This window comes from Magnolia sinica, chromosome 9 (genome assembly GCF_029962835.1).
Source record: "Magnolia sinica isolate HGM2019 chromosome 9, MsV1, whole genome shotgun sequence".
NCBI classification, from domain to species: domain Eukaryota; kingdom Viridiplantae; phylum Streptophyta; class Magnoliopsida; order Magnoliales; family Magnoliaceae; genus Magnolia; species Magnolia sinica.
The window spans coordinates 9239960-9260039 of NC_080581.1; the positions used below are offsets into that span (position 1 = coordinate 9239960).

A 20080-nucleotide genomic window follows, 5' to 3' on the forward strand; every position below is an offset into this window, starting at 1 on the left:
TGATATGGTCTCATCCAAACTTTCTTCTTTTTCTATAAAAAAGGATGAGCTTCTCTCGTTAATGGCATCATATACGAAAAACCAAGAGTATAAAGAGAGATACAGTATGCGCTATAATCCAAAATCACGAGTACATTGACGTTTGAGCAAGCTTGAACGGAATTCAAAATTTTTTTAAGCTCCGAAAACCAGCTCAGCTCAGTCCGAATCCAACTTCAAACTAAGGTGAGTCAAGTCTACCAAGCTGACTGAGCTAACTCGACTAGTGGACAGCTCTAACTATTGACTCAATGGGCCTTGAAAATTTCAAAGATAAGAAGATCCTAAACCTTCCCTGCATACCCTACGGATGAATGGTTAACAAGAGATACATTGCCTAGAAAATCTCAAAGATTGGAAGATCCTAAGCCTTCCCTGATTACCCTACCTATGAATGGTTAACAAGAGATGCATTGCCTCGAAAATCTCAAAGATTGGAAGATCCTGAACCTTCCCTGAATACCCTACATATGAATGGTTAACAAGAGATGCATTTATCGTCCACATTCATGGGAAAATGGTCTAAAAAGGTTTGATCTTCGAACCTACTTTATGGGCATCGGCCATCAGATCAATGGTCTGAACTGGGATGCCCACCCTTTGATTTTGCAGAAATCCATTCCAAAGAAATCATTGTTTTCTTCCTTTAATATAAACTTTTAATCCATAAGAAACTTCTAAATGTGCAATGTAAAAATAAAATCTGAAAGGGAAAATATAATTGATACCAAGAACAAATGTCTGATTACAAAATAGCCAATATAAATTATATAGCCTTAAATTATTAATTTTCTAAAAATATATAAACTTTCTAAAATTAGTATAGGTATATAATCCTATTCAAACTCTTCCAAGACTTTCAGCGAGTTTGTGACTCCCCAAATCATAAAACAATTAAAAATAAGAAAAGTAACAAACTAAAAATAGTTAAATTTAAGGAAACTTCAACTTATGAAATAATTGAATTTTATAAAACTATTTGGTAGCCAATGGCACAGGACATTAACCAAAATGCAAAGCTAATCATGAATAACTAGTTGCAATGACACGGCCATTTCGAAATTGTAATGCACACCAGACTCTTGGGTCGAACTTTTTTACATGATGTCATTCGATCTTAGTCATCCATGAGATCGACCTTGACTTTGTCCTGCGTCATCAGCCTTGTTATCCATATGCTATCATGAGTATGAATACATGTGATTCAAAGTATTGCCGGCCATTTTGGGGAATGTTGGCAAAGCCCATTCTCTTTATTAGGCCATTCATTTATATCATAAATAAAAGTAAAGGACTCCTTGAAAATCAATTTTCTTATACACACCTACACCACACACACACATACACCCACACCATATGGGCACTCGATCCTATGATCTTAATGTTGAAATGGAGTTTGACTGCCCGATGCGTATTCCTCAAATATTAAAGGCCTTGAATTGAGAAGGTACTTTATTGAATCAATAAGAAAAAATAGAAAAAAATTTGAATAATTTTATTGAATAATGTCTAATGTATATGATTTCTCAATTATACGAAATCCTAATTTAATTAGAACGGAACTTACTTGAAATAATAACTTTTGTCAAAATAGAAAGTTCTAAATTAATTTTATTGGAGGATTCTTCGCATGATTACTCTTAATCTCTAAAAAAAACAAGAAATCTAAAACTCTAAAAAATAAAGAAATACCAAAAATAAATAAAAATTGAAATTAGTAAAACTATTAATTTTTTAAGGAAAATTTTATTTTGAATTGAAAGCGCGCAATTTTTTATTTTTTTTTGTGAAATGGACGGACACAACCTGCCATGCAAGTTGGTTGACCTCGGATGGCCTGCTACATAAAGATCAATAGGTCATATGTGCCGTAATAATACTCAAATAAAAGAGTTATGGCCGATTTATGTTTCACACTTCAAATTGTAATTTCCTTCCATCCTAAATGAATTTTCTTCGAACTAGATGTGCTTGCCCAATAGGGCTGGGCCTGAATCTAACCAATTACTTCCACTTCTATTTAGCCTTCATTTGGTCCGCTTGATCAAACTCTTTGGAAAATCTAGAGCTATAGAAGTAGAGATGGCTTCTTATCATTTAACGAGTATCTTGTATTTCTTACAAATTAGGGGACATGTCTTGTGGAAATGCGCTGCCCTCTCCTTTTGAGAATAAAATTAACCTGTACATTGAATATTCATGCTTCGGAATTTGAATGAGATTCAAAGCTCACAACTAAGATTCTAAAGTAATATCAACTGAGCCGGATATGTTTATCGAGAGAAGCGAATGTTGCTCCCGATAAACTGCTTTCTATCTTTTGTTTTGGATGTGATGCATTGAAACTGAGACCATAATTTAGAATGTTCAATTTGAATTAATTGCATTTCACATTCCACTAAACAATTTTTAAGTGCCTGTGCATCATCTATCACAATCTTCCAAGTATGTGGAAGTCTCTCTCTTAAAAAAACAGGTTGTTCTGTAGAATCAACAATAGATCATCAGCCCTCTCTTCGAAGAGAACTGATAACCCGACGCATTCCTCTCAGGTAAACATGCCACTTGTTTAGAAAATCATTACTACCAAATCCGTAGGCTCCCCATGAACATCAACCTTCTTTAAAATCTAGCTGATTAGTTCACTAGGCTGGCCACACATGTATGTCGAATTAGACCGTTGGTTGTCATCGATTCAATTACTGTGGGCCCGAATCTGTCTGATTCCTGTACCGGGTGATATTCACGGCCTTACTGTTTTCAGGGTACTAATGCCCTGCACAAGTGGCATGTTGGCTGGTAAGATGGTACCATACCACAAGTTATGGTAGCAAACGGTTGGGCTTTGCTCTTTCTAAGGCTCGTACTGGGCTAGAGCAAGGTGTTTGGTCTCGTTGGCGATTTTAGATAGGATGAAAAATGAATCCATTTGAGGGTGCAGAGCCCTATGATGAATTAAGTCATTCAGTTGTTGGGTGTCCGCGTGACAATTTGGACATTTTACAGGTGAATGTCTAGAGGCTTTTATAGATGGCGACTGTGGTGCATCAAAGACCAGATCAGAGGTTACCCACCCAGATGACAATATAGGATGATTCATTTAATGTAAAAGAGGCTAGTTTCTCAACTTATTTAGGAGAGCTTAATAACCATGCATTGCCTTGACTACAAGAAGACCATTGATGATCATCAAAGGAGATGGCCTTTGCTGCTGCATTCTGGTGATCAGTTATTCTGGATGCAGATGGCCTCCAACTGGGGTTGCAAGGAATTACTCCAACCTTAAGCTGATATTTGTGTTTTATCTACCATGTCCATCCATTTGGCCACCTATTGTTGGGATGCAGCTTGCCTATTGAGTAACTTAGCACCCTATATGAGGTAGGGTGTGGCTTCAGGGATCCACCGTGGTGTGTGGTATCTTGGGGATCACTGTGATGTATGTAATTTATATTCATGCTATTCTTTTAGGGCACAATTTCAAAAATGAAGCAGATCCAAATCTTAAGTGGACCATAATACATGAAACATTCGTAATCAATCGCTAAAAACTTCTCATGGGCCACAAAATTTTGAATTAATCTAATATTTGTATGGTCTCTTCATCCATGTCGTTTTAACCTTATTAACGGGTTGGGTGACAAATAAACATTCGAATGGCCCCCATGAAGTTTTTAATGGTGGGGATTCAATCACTACTGCTTCTTGTGGTATGGTCTAGCTAAGATTTAGATCTGCTTCATTTTTTTGATCATGCCCTAAAATAAGTTGTTTGAATGAACGGTGTGGATGTAAGGCACGTGCATCACAGTGGGCCCATGCTTAGGGATCTACCAAGTTTCACCTAAACCGTGCCTGCTGAGTAAATTCCGTGGGGCCACCATGATATATGTTTCTTACCCATGCCGTCCATCTATTTTACAAGCTAGTTTTAGGGCATGACGACAAGATTAATCCAAAGCTTAGGGCTTGTTTAGGAGCGTGGATTTGGAACCTCTTGTATTTGAAACCCAATGAATTTGAAATCCTCATATTGTGTTTGGCTGGATTGAGGATCAACTTTAATCCAAAAGTAGTTATGAATGATATATTTATATGAGTTTGTATTTAATTACTTAATCAACTTTAATATCTCTAATTAGTGAAGTATGTAATGTTTGACACAATGCTTATAATAAGCCCGCTTAAATATATGCTTTGCTCGAAAGTGATGAAATTTCAAGTCTCGGATGGGCCACAAGCACATGATCATGTTTGAGTGACTAACCAACGATTGTTAGTCATTGATTTGCATAAGCAATATTTGGACAATGCCGATCATCATATTAAAGTAATTATAGTAATACAATTGAAAATCTAATTGATTTTGGATATCATTAATGGGTCATGTGCCCAATAGAATAATAGTATGGTGACACATACGTTACACATGCAATTATTGAAAGAATTTTAGGTGTGATAAAGCTCTCACCTTAGATTTGAAACCCCCGTTACTTTATGCTGCCAAACAACCATGGCAATTGAAATCCCCTCTAATCCTCCCAAATCCATGGTGCCAAATAACCATGAGACTGTTGGAATAGAATGCCTGCCCACCGTTGAAAACTTCTGTGGCCTGTTTTTAGGGCCATGGAAGTTTTAAATTAAGTTGATATTTGTATTTTTACTCTATCCATGTATACGTGACCTTATGAATAGGTTTAAATATCAGCCGGGCTTGAGAAAGGTATCAACGGTGGACGTCATTATCCCCACTGTTTCCTGTGGTGTGGTCCACTTGAACTTTGGACATGATTCAATTTTGGGCCCATGCCATAAATGAGCTGTAAAAATTGATGGACGGCGTGGATAAGAAACATACATTATTGTGGGCCCACTGAGTTCGCTCTGTACGCTGCTGAGTTGCTCAGTACGGAATCTTAACTCGCAATTCGCGGTCAGTTCTTCTCTCCCTCCTAAAACCCTCCCAAACACCAGAATGCAAGCGACTGCAACCTGCATCTTCAACAAAACCAGCATCTCTCTTACAAACCCTGAAATCTTCTCCGTCAAATACAATCTCGAATCTCCAAAATCACGATTCTCCCAACAAGGTAGTAGAAAAAATTCTATCCAAACGGCATTTCTCTTATTATTCTTATAGAATGCTATTCCTTCTCCGCCCTTTTCAGTCAAGAAGTTCTCAGCGCTTCCAATACAACGGTTCAGGAAGAGCGCTTCCAATGGAGAAATCACAGCCGTTGATCGTCGGAGCAAAGGAGAGAATCTGTCGTCGCCGCTGGATGAGAAGCCGCACGAGTTGTTGCCGGGTGGAAGGAGGGCTTATCTTGATGAGCAAGATATCGTGACACTTCTCGATCCTCCCAAAGAGCTTATACCCTTGGATCCAGCCTCGTATAATCCTGCCGCTTATCTTTGGTAAGCTTTTTGGTCTTTTTTTTTTTTTTGCTAAGTGTGCGTTTGGTTGCATCAAATATCATGAAATTTCATGATTAATCAGTCCAAAGTGGTGCAAAATATCATTACATTTCATGATGTTGGTGAAACCAAACGCACCCTAAATAATCAAGAAAATTTGGGGGGTTTTATGATTTTAAACTATTTTTGAAGAAATGTAAAATGTTCAGTATGGATTATTGGTCGCGGGGCATGCATTTTGTTGATCCTGACTGTTCATCTAGCAATTCCCACTGTGGATGGGCAATGCTGCAATGAATTCCCCATTTGGATAATCCTAGCTATCCAATTGTTTTCCTGCAGATGGATGGTTGGAGGGAGAATATACCTGATGATTGACATGCAATGGGAAAACGTCCACTGATCAGATGGCGGGAATTGTTTGATGGAAGAGAGTTTCTGGTCCGTTCTACATCCATGGCAGTGCCAACCAGACGGATGATCTGGATCACTGAAATGTGGGCACGGCCGTGGATGGGTGATGCTGCAATGAATTCCCCACTCGGGCAATGCAAGCCATCTAATAAATTTCCTTGAAATGGATGGTTTGTGAGAAAATATTCCCGACGAATCACATGAAAATCACTGAAAGGTGGATTTGCCAATAGTTCAGTCCTGGCATGTATGGTATCTCAAAAATAATATGTTGTCTAGTGGATGGTTTGTATGAAGAAGAATGCTACCATGATACACCCCTCTATCAAGTGTGCTCCCAAAACATCTCCACTGCAATTGGCACCCGTGTGCTGTGATCAATACTATTGATTTGGTGGGCCATCATGCTAATGGGTCATAATCTGAAAATCAAGGGGCCCAGACTATGTAGCCACTATCAGTGGCTGTGAGTGGATGGTGGGCACAAACATGAGCAAAATCAGGCAATATCCATAAATTCAATATGTGAAATTTACAATAAGGGGTCGTTTGGATGCCTGTAAAATTATTAAGCTGTAATCTGATTAGAGGTGTAAAGTGTTTACAGCTGGTCCTGTTTGGCTTTAAGCTGTAATCTGATTACAGGTAAACAACTGTCTGTGTTTGGGTAAGTTGAAATCCATTTACAGCCTGATCTTGCACAAATGCTACTAAAAGTGCCTACCTCCAAATGCCAAAGATAAGTGCCCCATATGTGTGCAAGGTAAGGGCCATTCATTTGGCAGGTGCCATGGTGAATGTGCTCCAGTCTTTGGTTGGTCCACTCAAATTAACCTATTCATATGAAACAATGGAGGGCTAAAATAAGATAACCGTGAGTCACATTTTTTGCACATATATGCCCCTTTGATGAATGGACTAGGGTAGTTTTGGGCTAGGTCACTCTAACCATGGAACTGCTTTATGAATGGCCTGGATCCTGCACCTGTGCCACATTGGCACATGTCAGTTTCCTGACTCTGGTATTTGCAAGTAGCAGTTCCCCTAAAATCCTTGATCTTAATGTTATAAACTTGAGATTATCACCACCGAGGCAGAGGCTCAATGTTACTGAGATTTCACTGTTTTCGCACTCATATGGGCCACATCGACCTACCCGATCCTTCACAACCTTCTAGTTGAAACTTGAATGAAATCAGCCTACTCTGGATAGATGCTATGTGTGATGCATCCCAAAACATTTGCTTTTTATTTTTTGATATTGTCCTTCCAACCAGTGTTATATAGCTTCTTATTTTTTGATATTGTCCTTCCAACCCGTGTTATATAGCGAACACATTTCTTTTTGTCACTTTAACACATTGATTGATACAATCCTCTAGTAGTCATTAGCGGTGTAGGGTTGGTCATCTTGGGCGACCGTTGATGTTCTTGGCGTGTTATTTCTAAGGCCAAGGAGCTTTCCTATAGGGAAGACAAATTTTGGATATGGCATTGATAGATGTATCGATTCGCACCACAAGGAGGGTAAGAAGGGAGTTGTATGCAAGCTAGACATTAAGAACGCTTACGATCGTGTAGAGTGAGCCTTTTTAAACTACAAGTCGAGTCAGTTGGGTTGTGGGGAGAAACGGATAAAAATGGATGCAAATGTGTATGAGATTGGCAAGGTTTTTAATTCTCGTCAGTGGGTCACCCTAAGGATTCTTCAAATCCAATTGTCATCTAGAGGCCTTGAGTATGATGTTGGACAAAGGCGTAAAGGTTAGTGGCTTCAAGGTGGATAAAGTTGAATTTAGTGTCTCACATCCTTAGTTTCTTGACGATATTATCCTCTTTTGTGATGCAAGTATAGTGAAGGTGGATAGCCTAAGGAAGATAATCGGATGTTTCCAGGCAATGCTGGGTCTAAAGGTCAATATTTATAAGAGTGATATATTGCTCATTGGAACTTGAAAGAAAGAGATTGGCTCATTAGCCAAGACATTAGAATGCAACGAGGTCTTTTTCTCCTCATTTTATTTGGGCTTACCTTTATGTATCAGCAAAACGGCTAAGCATTTGTGGGATAGGGTGATTGAAAGAATGGAATTTATCAGTGTGGAAATGTCGACATCTATCCACGAGCAAAAGGTTGATGGACGCTAATCAAATTGATGTTATTGAATCTCCTGCGTTATTTTATGTCCCTATTCAAGTTATGGTGAAACTAGAGAGGCTAAGACAAAACTTTCTATGGCAAAGGGGTTGAGGAGCAAGTTCCATTCGATGAAATGGAAGGAAATTTGCAAACCATAAGAGGAAGGGGGGACTGGTATTAGAAAATTGATCACGATAAATGAAGCACTTTTGGGAAAATAGATTTGGAGATTTGGTATCGAGGAGGATGTGTTATGGATGGAGGTAGTTGCAAGAAAGCATGGTGTTGGGGAAGGTAATGTAGGACACATGCATGTGGCTAAATGGTGAAGTGAGATCAATTAGAAAATTAAATTAAATAATCAAAATCACAAATCAGGCCAAAATTATCAAATATTTCAAGAATCCAACGTGAAACTATGAATAGTCTAGGCCACAATCAACAAACTACGCCATGTATGATCATTGAATAGTAGAAATTATGATCTAATGGATGTAAAAACACCCAAATATCAAAGGAATAAGTTTATTTCAAAAGGGAATGACTATTACTACCGAGGGTTTGCTTGATTAGAATGTAGCTAACTTAGGGTTTGCGGAATTTGGGGGACAATGTGGAATTATGGTTTAGATGGTTTAATTGGCTAAGGGATTTTTGAGCATGGGTATTACTTGAGGGGAATTAGGGATTTAAGTGGTTGGAGGTTTGGTGTTTTAGGTTAATTAGGGAAATTGAGATTATAGGGTTTAGGGATTTTGGAAATATGTTTTTTTCTAAGAAATTGGGGAAAATAGGGAATTTGGGATCTAGGGTTTAGGGTAAGGTTAGGGATGGGGAATCAATGGGTTTTGATGGGAGAAGCAAGGGAAAATTAAGGGATTGAGGGGTTGTTCGTATGGTCAGTCTAGGGGCCTGCACGTGTGGCTATATGGTCACACATGTGGGTCGTTGGCTAGGGTTTTGGGATCCTCAATGGTTGGGTTCGGTTGGGGTTGAAGTTGAATTATGAAAAGTTGAATTATGAAAAGTTGAAGAAAAAGATGATTCGTATGGTTTTGGATGGGAAGGGAAGAAGAAAGATGAAGTTTTTGAGAAAATACCTCTTTGTGGATAGAAAAGAAGTGAGAAGGAAGATGATTGATGGGAAGCCTCGCACCTCCGTTGAATGGGGAATGGAATCACACCACACCCAAGCTCCAAATCAGATGGAGTATTCTCTAAATCACATCAAGAAGAGAAAACACAAAGTTCTTTTTTGAAAATAATGGTATTAGGGCTCCACACACCCCCCCTTTCTCTTTTATAGTCTCAGAAAGAGACTTTTACAAAAAATCTCTCTCAGGAAAGAATTCTTATATCAAGTAAAACATAAAATAGTCCAAATGACAAAAAACTAAAAACAAATAAATCTAAACTATTCTAAACTATTCGTGGCCAATGGGTGGTCGGTGATCAAGATGGGCTAAAGGCCCATAGTGCGCAATCCAATAGTCCGATCAATGTGAGCACTCAATTCAATGGTCTGGACTCCTCAAGAATGTAGCCTACATGCATCTTCCTAGTGTAAGGTCTTCGAAGATGCATCAAATGCATGTGGGGTTTTCAAAATAGGCCACTCGGGCCCACGTAGTGGTCATCCATCCAAAGGGAAACTGGTGATGATGTCCTCCTCCTTTGATAGACCTTGAATGGTGCTCTGATGTCCTCATTAGAAGGGGATGGTGGACAAATGAATCATCACTATATAGGGATACGTCGATGTGGAGGTCAATTGTGGGTTTGAGAAAGAAATTTGTGCAAGGCGTTAGTTCTCCTTGGGGGATGGAAAGAGAATAAGGTTTTGGAAGGATGCTTGGATAGGAGGGGAATCCCTAAGGGAGGAATATCTGAGGTTGGCAGCCTTAGCCACATATGCAAATGTCACAGTTAGTGCATGTTATGAGGTGTTGGACTCGAGAGTGGTGTGGACCCCTCTATGCCGAAGGAACTTGCATGAAGGGGAAGAATCAGGATTCTTGTCCTTGTTAAGGAAGCTTAGTGACATATCCCCTTTGCCAATGGTTCATGATGCAATGTCATGGTCAAAAGATAAATGTGGGAGATTCATGGTATTTTCATTTTACAAGATACTTTTTGAGGGTTTCACCCTAGAGGGTAAAAGGGGCATGTGACTTTCATATGGTCCTATGGGGCTCCACCTAAAAGTCACTGTTCTTGCCTGATTGGTTGGTAGCAACAAGGTGCTAAAGGTGGACAATTTGTGAAAGAGGAGAACGGTGATTGTTAATGTATGTTTTTTTGTGTCTTTGAAATGAGGAGTTGGTTGACCACCTATTCCTTCATTGCCTGTTTTCTAGGAAGCTATGGTATCGCTTCTTGGGTCTGTTTAGCATACAATAGGTGATGCAGGAGACAATTGTGGGATTTGTTAGATTGTGGCATGGGAGAGGTGAAGGGAAGAAAGGAATTTTGCTTTGGAGATTATCCGTGCTAGCAGGATTTTTGGTATTGTGGGGAGAGGGAAACAATCGGTGCTTTCTTGTTAAAAGCGCAATGGTGCTGGAAGTCTTCAGGGAGCTAAATTGCTTGTAATAGAGTGGGCCTCGACTATGCCATCCTTAAAGATTGTTCTTTTTCGGATGAATCTTGGGCATCATTGTAATTAGGGTGTCTCTTTGTTTTGTGGGTCACCATTGCACTCTTGGGGGTGCCGCTGTATTTAGTGTGGGCTGTTTTGTATTCTTTTTGGGGTCACTTGTCCCCCTTTTAATCAATAAATAATCAACTTTCAAAAAAGTTTAATGGTTCCGAATTTACTTCCTCTGCCATGCCTAGTACAACTGATTGTATCAGCGTTTAACATATTCTTTCTATTTCTATCTCTTTATGAAAAAGGCAACACTGGAGATTTTGTATCCAATGCTTATTAATATCCAATTTCTGTCCATATCCAGGAAGAAGATTGGAGATATTCCTGAGGAGAGACGGCATCGATTGCTTTACTTGCTAAAACCAAGGTGATCTCTCTTAGAGTTTCTTTGATATATCCTACAATTTTGTGTGGAATTTTCTGTTGAATTTCCATTCAGGAAAACAGGTTGTGATATTATCATTCGTCGTTGCCATTTATTTAAATTTGAGTACTTGTGCTCTGGAGATCCATTATGATTTACGAAGAACCTAAACTCTTAAGATAAATGCAGGCTTGTTTCAAGGATTTGGGAAATAGCTGGCACCCGCTATGAGGATTCTAAGTTAGTTAAGAAAAGTGCATCCAGCTTGTTATCTACAGGAGATAGTTTGCTATCACCCGAAATTTGGAGTTGCCGAACCAGTGGAGGTACTTTTTGCTAAATTTATGTCATGCAAGTTTTTGGTCTTCCCTAAATGTGATTATTCACAAAATCCTTGAACAGCAAACAGACATTCAAAAGTCTTTTGAATGTCTGATATTTATGTGGGTTCATATTTATTTTATGAAAAGTTCCTACGTTGGGTATGTATCTGATATGTGTATCAGATAACATCTGACAAGGCCACTGGATTAGAACTGCTCTATTTGTTTTCTTGTGCCTTCCATAGTACACGTCTGTGTAACTGGAGAGTTTGTGAGTTATTACATCTGTACATATCCTTTTGTGCGAAAGGATTCTGGTTTTTGCCTTTTAACTTTTAGACATTCAAAAGGATTCCATTCAGGTGGTACACGTATGAGATCAGGACCATTCATCTGGTGGCGCTACCATGGATGGGCTGTACCCTGAAAATCCTGTCTGCATAATTATCTAATTGTTGACAGGGGAATTTTGGTGGTTGCAATGGATGGTTATAAGTCCAACTGATAGTCCACATTCAGTGTGCAAAGGCCTCCAATTGGTAGGGAGGGAGGGAGGGAGAACACTGTAAACATCACTGAACATGGTGGAAATATTCATGAACTAGAGTTAAATGAACATGCATAACACACAGAGAGCATCCTTTGACATCAAATTTCCCTTTGTATATCTAAGAGTCAATTATTTTTGCAGGGAGAATACTTTCGGAGTAAAGCCATTAGTTAAATTTTGTTCAAGCATATTAATAGGAAACACTTGGTTATTACTCAAGGGGTTCGCTACTTAAAGATTACACAGGTTGATAGCTAAGGCAGACATTTCAATTCTCAGATTGTGCATCCAAGTGATCATATCTGACCATCGGTAGCTTGGTTTGGTATCCCATGGCATGAAGTTTGATATGGATGGTCAAATCTAATGTTTACATTGTGAGATCTGTCTATCAAGGGACTGGGAGGATGCGTGTATACTATATCTGTATTTCAACACTCAGATTGGGTATTTATGCATATTCATATGGAGCCCATGGTTTCACTGCCATTGTGGGTCCCGCAGAGTTGTTGCATCCTTAGCAATCTGCTAATTATACTTCTTCGATCATCAATTTGTTTTTTTTTTCTTGGTTTGCTGACATTGCCTTTCTACACTGACATAGGGCCTGTGCCTGTTGCTTGGATAAGGGACTTCAAGAAGGTCAACTCTCAAATTTCTAGGGTTTCTTATGGCCTGTTTGGTAGATGCCTAAAAATGAGTTCATCTCATTTTATTTAACAGTAATTCATTCTGTAATAGAGATCTTGATCTCTAATACATTATTACTGCTAACATGATCTCTAATACATTATCCTTTGGAAAGGGATCCTCAAGGTTAAACAGGCAGTCACCAACAATATCAGCTTCGAGCTGGGAAGTGGGGTAGCTATTAACTTTTGGGAAGACCTATGGGTGGGTGAAACCAAGCTGAAGGACCGGTTCCCAAACATTTTCCGCTTGGCTCCAATCAAGAACATCTTCATCTCAGATTGCTATGCTTATACGGCCGCTAAAATTGTTTGGGATGTAAGAAGCGTTAGAAATCGCAGAGATAGTGAGATCGCCGTGTACGTGGAGCTCCTTGAATGCATTTCTAGGACCATGCCGCAGATTTCCGAGCCTGATAAGCTCATATGGAGGATAGATAAGTCCAGTTGCTTCACGGTCAGCTCATTATATTCCTCTTTATCTCCCCCTTCGATTCCCCCGATCTCAGCCTCTCCTTTCATCTGGAGATATCCGGTCCCCCCTAAGTACATTTGTTTTGCTTGGTTGGTGGACCACAATAGAATCCTAACTATCGACAACCTCCGGAAAAGAGGTATGCAGCTGGTTAATGTCTGTCTTTGTTGTATGCAAGATGCGGAATTGGTGGACCATCTTCTGGTGCATTGCCCCTTCATCCGTCAAATCTGGAACGATTTTAGCCAGCGGTTCAACCTATCCTGGTGCAGCCCAGATTCGGCCCATAACCTCCTCTTGTCTTGGCACAGTTGGAAGCTTGGAAATCCCAGAAGAATCATTTGGAGAATGGCCATCCTGGCTATTTGGTGGTCAGTCTGGTTAGAAAGGAATGACAGAGGCTTTAATGATAGGTCGTCTTCTGCCTCCGTGATTGGAGCCAGAGCCAAAAGGATGTTGGTTGAATGGGTTGTCAATGTAGAAGGGTTGAAAGGCTAGTTTTCTGTTTCCAGTTCTGCTATCTCAGCAGTTCTGTTTTCTTCTTGCTTTTGCTTGTTTTCTCTCCCTTCCTCTTTTAATATATTTTGATCGTTGCCTCTTTTTTTTTTTTTTAAAAAAAAAACATTAACTCCTTATGTATTAGAGATGAAGATCTCTAATACATAATTACTGTTAACTAAAATGAGATGAACTTAATTTTAGGCATCTACCAAACAGGGCCTTAAGCTATGGACATTTCATTTTTCTATCCCAGTAATATATCATTTATGGCTATTCTAGGCACCGCAATTGAAGCTCACTATTTTACCATGTTTCAGGCTATATTTTGTGGCAAGGATGGGAAGACATATGGCCGGATATTTCTTGGTAAATTTGTTAATGTTGACAATAGTTGTATTTATTTTCTTCTACTGCTGTTATCATCATTTTTCTTTAAAAAATTTGGACTTCTCTCTACATTACCAATCATGTAGCCAAGAGTACTTTCGAAATACCTTGAAGTGGGGTAGGATGATCAATTTCTGAAATTGATAGTCTGTTTCAACCAGTGTTCAAAATGGGCAAGATTCTTATTTTGGGGTGAAAAGCCATAAGCTTATAAACTGCATGACTGGGTATTGTTTCCATGTCATACCTGACACACAGTGAGTTAAAAAAAGTGACCTACCGACATTGAAATTGGAAGTAATTTGTTACTGTTAGGTTCATGAATTTCATCCTTGTATCCAACCATTTTTTTTTTTCTTTTTCTTTTTGTCTGAAAAATAAAATAAAATCAAATTAAGGTTTTCAAATGCCTTGTCATCAAATCAGTGATATGGGCTTGTCTGAAACTGTATGGTCTTATCCTAACTATTCACAAATTCCTCATAGTGGTTAGCACATAATAGTTGCGTTAACATTCCATCTCCTTATTACAAAGATAATCTTCTGATGTGTGTATTCTAACATATTCATGGCAAGCTAAAAATACATGTATGGCAGCCCAGAAAACAAAAACTAGATCAGCTGAAGACTCATCCAGATTTCACATCCAAACACATCTGATTGTCAACAACAATATGATCCCTTAAGACGCCACCCTTAGCCAGGGAACTGCATTGCGTGCATTGACATTAGCTTCTCTAAGAACATGGGAGAATGAAATGTCTCTGTTGTCACATAGAACTGCATCTTTGATTTGGAATTCCTACTCATATTGTGATGCTATCTGCATGAAATGTATGTTCTTGCTTATCAAGGTTGGTGCTATTCAAACATCATTTTCTCCATAATCGTATAACTCAAGCGAAGTAATGTTGTTGTTCAGGTGGATCACTTCTGCCCAGAATCACCAATTCCATTTGTCCGCTATACTTTACAGTAGTAAAGCTTACGGAGGTAATGTCTACGGAACAGCCATGTGATTTAGCATATGAATTTGGAGATGGGCTTTTGGATCTGCATGAGTATCCTGAAGGCTTCCCAAAACCAGGTATATAGGCGGTTACAGCGCCTTTGGGCTAGTGAGTTCATTTTGGATTTGAGACAATCTATTGGACAGTGCAGCCTGAGGGTTCCTATAGTACGTTCAGATTTTGAGTTTGTACGAGTGGGCCTGTGTTTCAGTGACTCAAGCCAAAGCGGGGCTAATAATATTGACAATTTTTATCACTGAACCATAGGCCCCACTTGTACAAAATGAAAAACACTGTATGATACCTTATTTAAAGCATGAGTACATGCATCTGGGTGTTTGCATGCATGTGTAATGCTGAGCATGTCTTGAAGTGTTTGTAATTAGGAAGCAGATCTCTTTTCTTGATAAGCCACGGTAGCATCTGGGTGTTTGCATGCATGTGTAATGCTGAGCATGTCTTGAAGTGTTTGTAATTAGGAAGCAGATCTCTTTTCATGATAAGCCACGGTAGCATGCAGTATGAGATCCCAAACATTAGCAAACTTAGAATTTGCTGGCACACAGGATTGCATCACGTGGGGCCCACAATTGGTTGATATTATGGGCTTCCATGGAAAGGGGTTGCCAGGAAGATCTTACAGATTTGAAGATCCTAAACCTTCATTGAACGGCGCACAAGTGGATCATTATGGAGGAAATACAACAACAGTCCACATTCAACAGAAGACAGTCCAAAGATCAGAGGGTGTTCTTTCACTCATCCATGGGACTACCCTGTCAATGGTTTGGATCACTGAATCTTGGCCCCCCACATGTATGGATGCTATGTGTGTCAGTAGACTGTTTGTTGATTATGCACAAGACTATATTTCCTCATTCTCTTCATTGCTTGCATCTTGTGGCATCATTACCTTCATATGAAACTGACCTTTTTCTTTAAAATTTAAAATTTGGGTCTACGTGTACATGTGCAGCGAAACATCCCTGGCCTTTCGATGATTATGTGGTTGTGTACATTCGTCATGTGGGCCCAGGAGTAATGGCAGGGCAAGCTTGGCAAGAAGGGAAAGCGCTGGAACAGGTGCCAAGAAAATTCTGCGGTGAGATTTTGATGGTGAAAGACTACGCGGTTTGAAGCTGGTTCTTGAGTCCATTTTCTGCTATTCTGTGAGGTCTGTATATTCGCTAAAACTCAAGAATGGCATTTCTGTTGTAACGGGATTCATATATATATATATATATATATAATGTTCTGAAGTACCCTTGCTTGTATAAGGGTGCGTTTGGTTGCACCTAATATCATGATATTAGGTGCAACCAAATAGAAATTCTGTATTGATCAGTTTAATATTAGAAATTCTTCATTTCCTGAAATGGATGATTGAAAGAAATTGCGAATGGTTGTGTCATTGAATGGGAAAGCATTCATCTTCATGAATTGAAGGGTTAGGATTGTCAGAATGATCCATTTCGGGCCTCTGGCCCATCTTAAGTGGGGGCCAGTGTGGAGATCTTGGTGCAATGAATTGGCAATGCAATGCATTGTGAATTCATGGAAGTAAGGCTGGACTTTGGGCGAGGGACTTGTGTTTTCCTCATCCACTACACACATGGCTTAGATTGTGGCAATCAAGACGGTCAAATCATGGGCCTCATTGTTGTAGCATAGCTTGAAAATCACACGGACCAGCTGATCTTAACCCTCCAATTTGATGGCCATTGAATTTGGACCCTAACCAATTGATATTTGGCTATCCATTTGATGGCCACCATTTTGGTGGTTGTGAGCATTGGATCACGTAAATTTCAGGCTATGAGGATTTTCATCCTGGTGGGCCACAAGCCAACAATTGCAGTGATTGGACAATTCTGACCATCCATAAGTGGTGAGTTTGGCAGGTTGAGTATGGACAAGTGTTCCTTTTTGGGCTAACCATTTCTTGTGGGCCACTTGTAGGAAGGGTAACCCAGCCTGAGCCACTTATTATTATTAGTTTTTCGATGACCTATCCATGTGGTGGCCCACTAAATCAACTGTCCCAATCATTAAGCATGTTTGCCTTGGTGTGTAATTTGAGCAGGGAATTGCAATGAACCATGACACGTGGCCCCTGATTCAGTAATCCAGATCGTTGTTCTGCCGTGCCCCACCTTGGATGGACACTGTTTTAAATATGGACGATATCGGCCAATATATCCCATGATATATCTGTGCGATACGAAACGCATATTGAATGCCAATATATACCACACGGTCAATCTGGTATTCGTTTTCAATTTTGGATCCTTACATCTTTTTTTTTTTTGGAGTTGAAATTATGTTAAATGGTTATAAATATATTGGTTTTTCAAGTTTTGCTTGAAAAATCATGGAGTTGGAGCTTTGATTTCGATATCTATCGGCTCTTCATACTCTCTCTCTCTCTCTACATACACACACACCAACCAGTTTGCACAAACTTGTCCAAACTTTTTGAGAACCCATCACATGTGATGTGTTTTCGAAATCTGAACGGTCCATGTGATGCAGCACCCCACGAAACCCTTACAGCCCAACTTTTACTTTGATCCAAAGTATGGTGGGCCATGAAGAAAGAAGACAGTTTCCTCCCGTGATTTGCATCTCTCTTTGCTCTGGCCCCTCATAGTTTTAGATCACTGCGAAAATTGGTTCCCTAAGGTTTCATGGGATGCTGCATCAAATGGACCGTTCGGATTAGACTCCCATGACGTGTGCAAAAGTGCACAGGTAGTGTGTGTGTGTGTATATATATATATCCCCCACGTGTGGGGCTGATGTGTGTACGTGTGTGCGTGTGTATATATATATATATATATATATATATATATATATATATATATATATATATATATATATATATCGGATACATTCTAATTTAGAAATTTGTGTGTTGGTGGTTCGATGTGCAAAAAATTGAGGAAAATTCAAAATTTTGGTGGTTCGATGTGCAAAAAATTGAGGAAAATTCAAAATTTCTTAAATTTCTCCTAAATTGCTTGTAACGTTGCACTCTAAACATGAAATCAAGCGTGTGTGACGGTTGATCTACTAATTTGTTAAGCCCTTGTCAATTTTCAGAAAATAAAATCATTTTTAATTAAAAATTAATCAAAAAACTTATTATTATTTTTTTGAAATTTTCATTCAATCAACTGTCAATTTGTCAATTGAGACTAATTTCAAAGTATTTAAGTGTTTGAGGAAATGATCATCACATTTACTCTAGATGTTATGCATTCAATTTGAATATAATTACATTAATTTAGTTAAACAATGCGTATCTTAAGACATGCATTGTATTCAATTTGAATATAATTACATTAATTTAGTTAAACAATGCGTATCTTAAGACGCTATACAAAGGCAACCTAATATATGTACTTATTTTTTTTTTGAGATGTTATGATTTGAAAGCATATATTAAGGTTTTTTTCTAACAATCTTTAAAGTTTTATTGAAAAATTCAATAATTTTCCTAATGATCCCTCTTGTTTCTAAAAAAATGTGATAAATTATTCGATACAAATGACATATCCTGTGCATTAACTGTTGCATATCTATATCCCAAAGATGAGATATGTAACGCGATACTGATACTCAACACTGGATGGACCACAGCTGAAAACTTACCCGGAATATAATTGTCGTTCACACCAATCTTGGTCCTTTTTTACATCTGGCCGTGGACTCATGCCACATTTTTTCTCCTCTAGATTGTCCATTGGTAGAAAGGCAAGGATCATTCCATCAAGGCTATCTTTGTGGAACGGTCCATCCAAGGTAAGGTTAAGAAGACTTGCGGTTTGGATCCCCTGAACAATGGGCCCCACCACATTACACTGCATATCCCACTTGCCAAAATAAGCTTAGCTTTGATTTCAATCTAAGCATGAAAAAGAGCTTGTAACGTACCGTTAATATAATTTTGTACTATGCTTTCTTGCCTTAGAAATGAGATTGGAATCATTTCTAAGTAAGAAATTTATTTTTTTCTGCAGAGAGTGTATATTGCTTATTGTGGGCCAATCACAAAAGTTCAACGGTTGTCATATGCTATGGTGACCTGGACCCTTGTGGGCTCCATCTGGATGGGCCATTATGAAATGATTGCACGATTGGACAGTTCTATTTCTAGCTATTTGGTAGGTGGACCTTTTCTAAATTATATCTGCTGCTGTTATTCTCAGATGGTTGATCTGACGGTTGAGATTATTAGATTGGTGAAACTGTTTGCCGCTGTCCTTCCAGAGTGGGGCGCACTAGATGAACGGCCCAGTTAGTCAGTGTTCAACGGCTAGTTTTTGTGCGCGCGCTATGAAGAGGCATGCTTCATGATCATGCAAGGAGTACGATAGAGGGCCCAGCCCTGCATGTTGTAGGCCCAGTAAATCGAACCGTTCAAATGCGGTCGTAAATCGTAATGCTGGACTTTTGCCTGTAGAACATCCTTTGCTCGGTAAGTAGCCTATCAAACGGTTAAGATCTTCTGATCAGTTTGATTCTCAAGCCATCACCACACTCGCAGTAGGGCCCATCAGATGAACGTCAGAAAACGTGCACACCAACAATTGCGGTGGAGCCGCGGGCTACAAATGGCGTAATACGATACTCGGGCAGGGCATGACGCTTGATACGCAGACACTTTAAACGCGTGTTATATATAAACTCCAACTCAGGTTAAACCGACTAAATTGTGGAACCCACGGTACCAAAATCAGATTGGTCGACCATTGTTGATCTCTGATTGGTGGATTGTTTGTTGAAATTGGACCATTGGATGTTTTCATTTTTAACCGTCCAATAAATGTCCACTAATCGGACACTCATTGTTGAAATAACCGTAATTTTTAGTTCTTGATATATGAGGGAACTATATTTTAGACGGCTTAATTGGAATTTCTTGCATGCAACGTAACATTTTGTAAGTAATTTGCAAGTGCCTGCGTATCAGGCATCACACCCTGGCGGAGTATCAAAATTTTGCTCCCTCCAAATCCCCGAAAGGGTATTGCGTGTGCCATGACGTGGCCCAAGGGCTGTGGGGCTCAGGGCATGGGCTAAAAAAGATGCAGATCCAAAGCTCAAGTGGACCACAC

The 20080-nt window shown here is 39.2% G+C and overlaps 1 protein-coding gene across 2 annotated transcripts; it reads left to right on the forward strand.

Moving 5' to 3' along the window:
- Positions 1–4944: 4944 nt before the first annotated feature.
- Positions 4945–17152, forward strand: LOC131256836 (uncharacterized). 2 transcript variants are annotated; one of them, XM_058257894.1, is made up of 9 exons: positions 4945–5132; positions 5211–5457; positions 10966–11028; positions 11215–11351; positions 12503–12540; positions 13881–13929; positions 14873–15037; positions 15937–16134; positions 17044–17152. In XM_058257894.1, the coding sequence occupies exons 1-8, from the start codon at positions 5018–5020 to the stop codon at positions 16095–16097; spliced, it is 975 nt and encodes a 324-aa protein (XP_058113877.1). In that variant the 5' UTR covers positions 4945–5017; the 3' UTR covers positions 16098–16134; positions 17044–17152. The 2 variants fall into 2 exon arrangements, with proteins under 2 accessions (XP_058113877.1, XP_058113876.1); XM_058257893.1 differs by lacking the exon at positions 17044–17152 and having other exon boundaries at positions 15937–16336.
- The last annotated feature ends 2928 nt before the right edge of the window (positions 17153–20080 follow it).

Coding starts and splice junctions, on each gene's coding strand:
- LOC131256836 (XM_058257894.1), top strand. CDS start 5,018: ATGCAAGCGACTGCAACCTGCATCTTCAACAAAACCAGCATCTCTCTT. Junction 5,458..10,965: donor AATCCTGCCGCTTATCTTTG/GTAAGCTTTTTG, acceptor GTCCATATCCAG/GAAGAAGATTGGAGATATTC. Junction 12,541..13,880: donor GGATAAGGGACTTCAAGAAG/GTCAACTCTCAA, acceptor ACCATGTTTCAG/GCTATATTTTGTGGCAAGGA.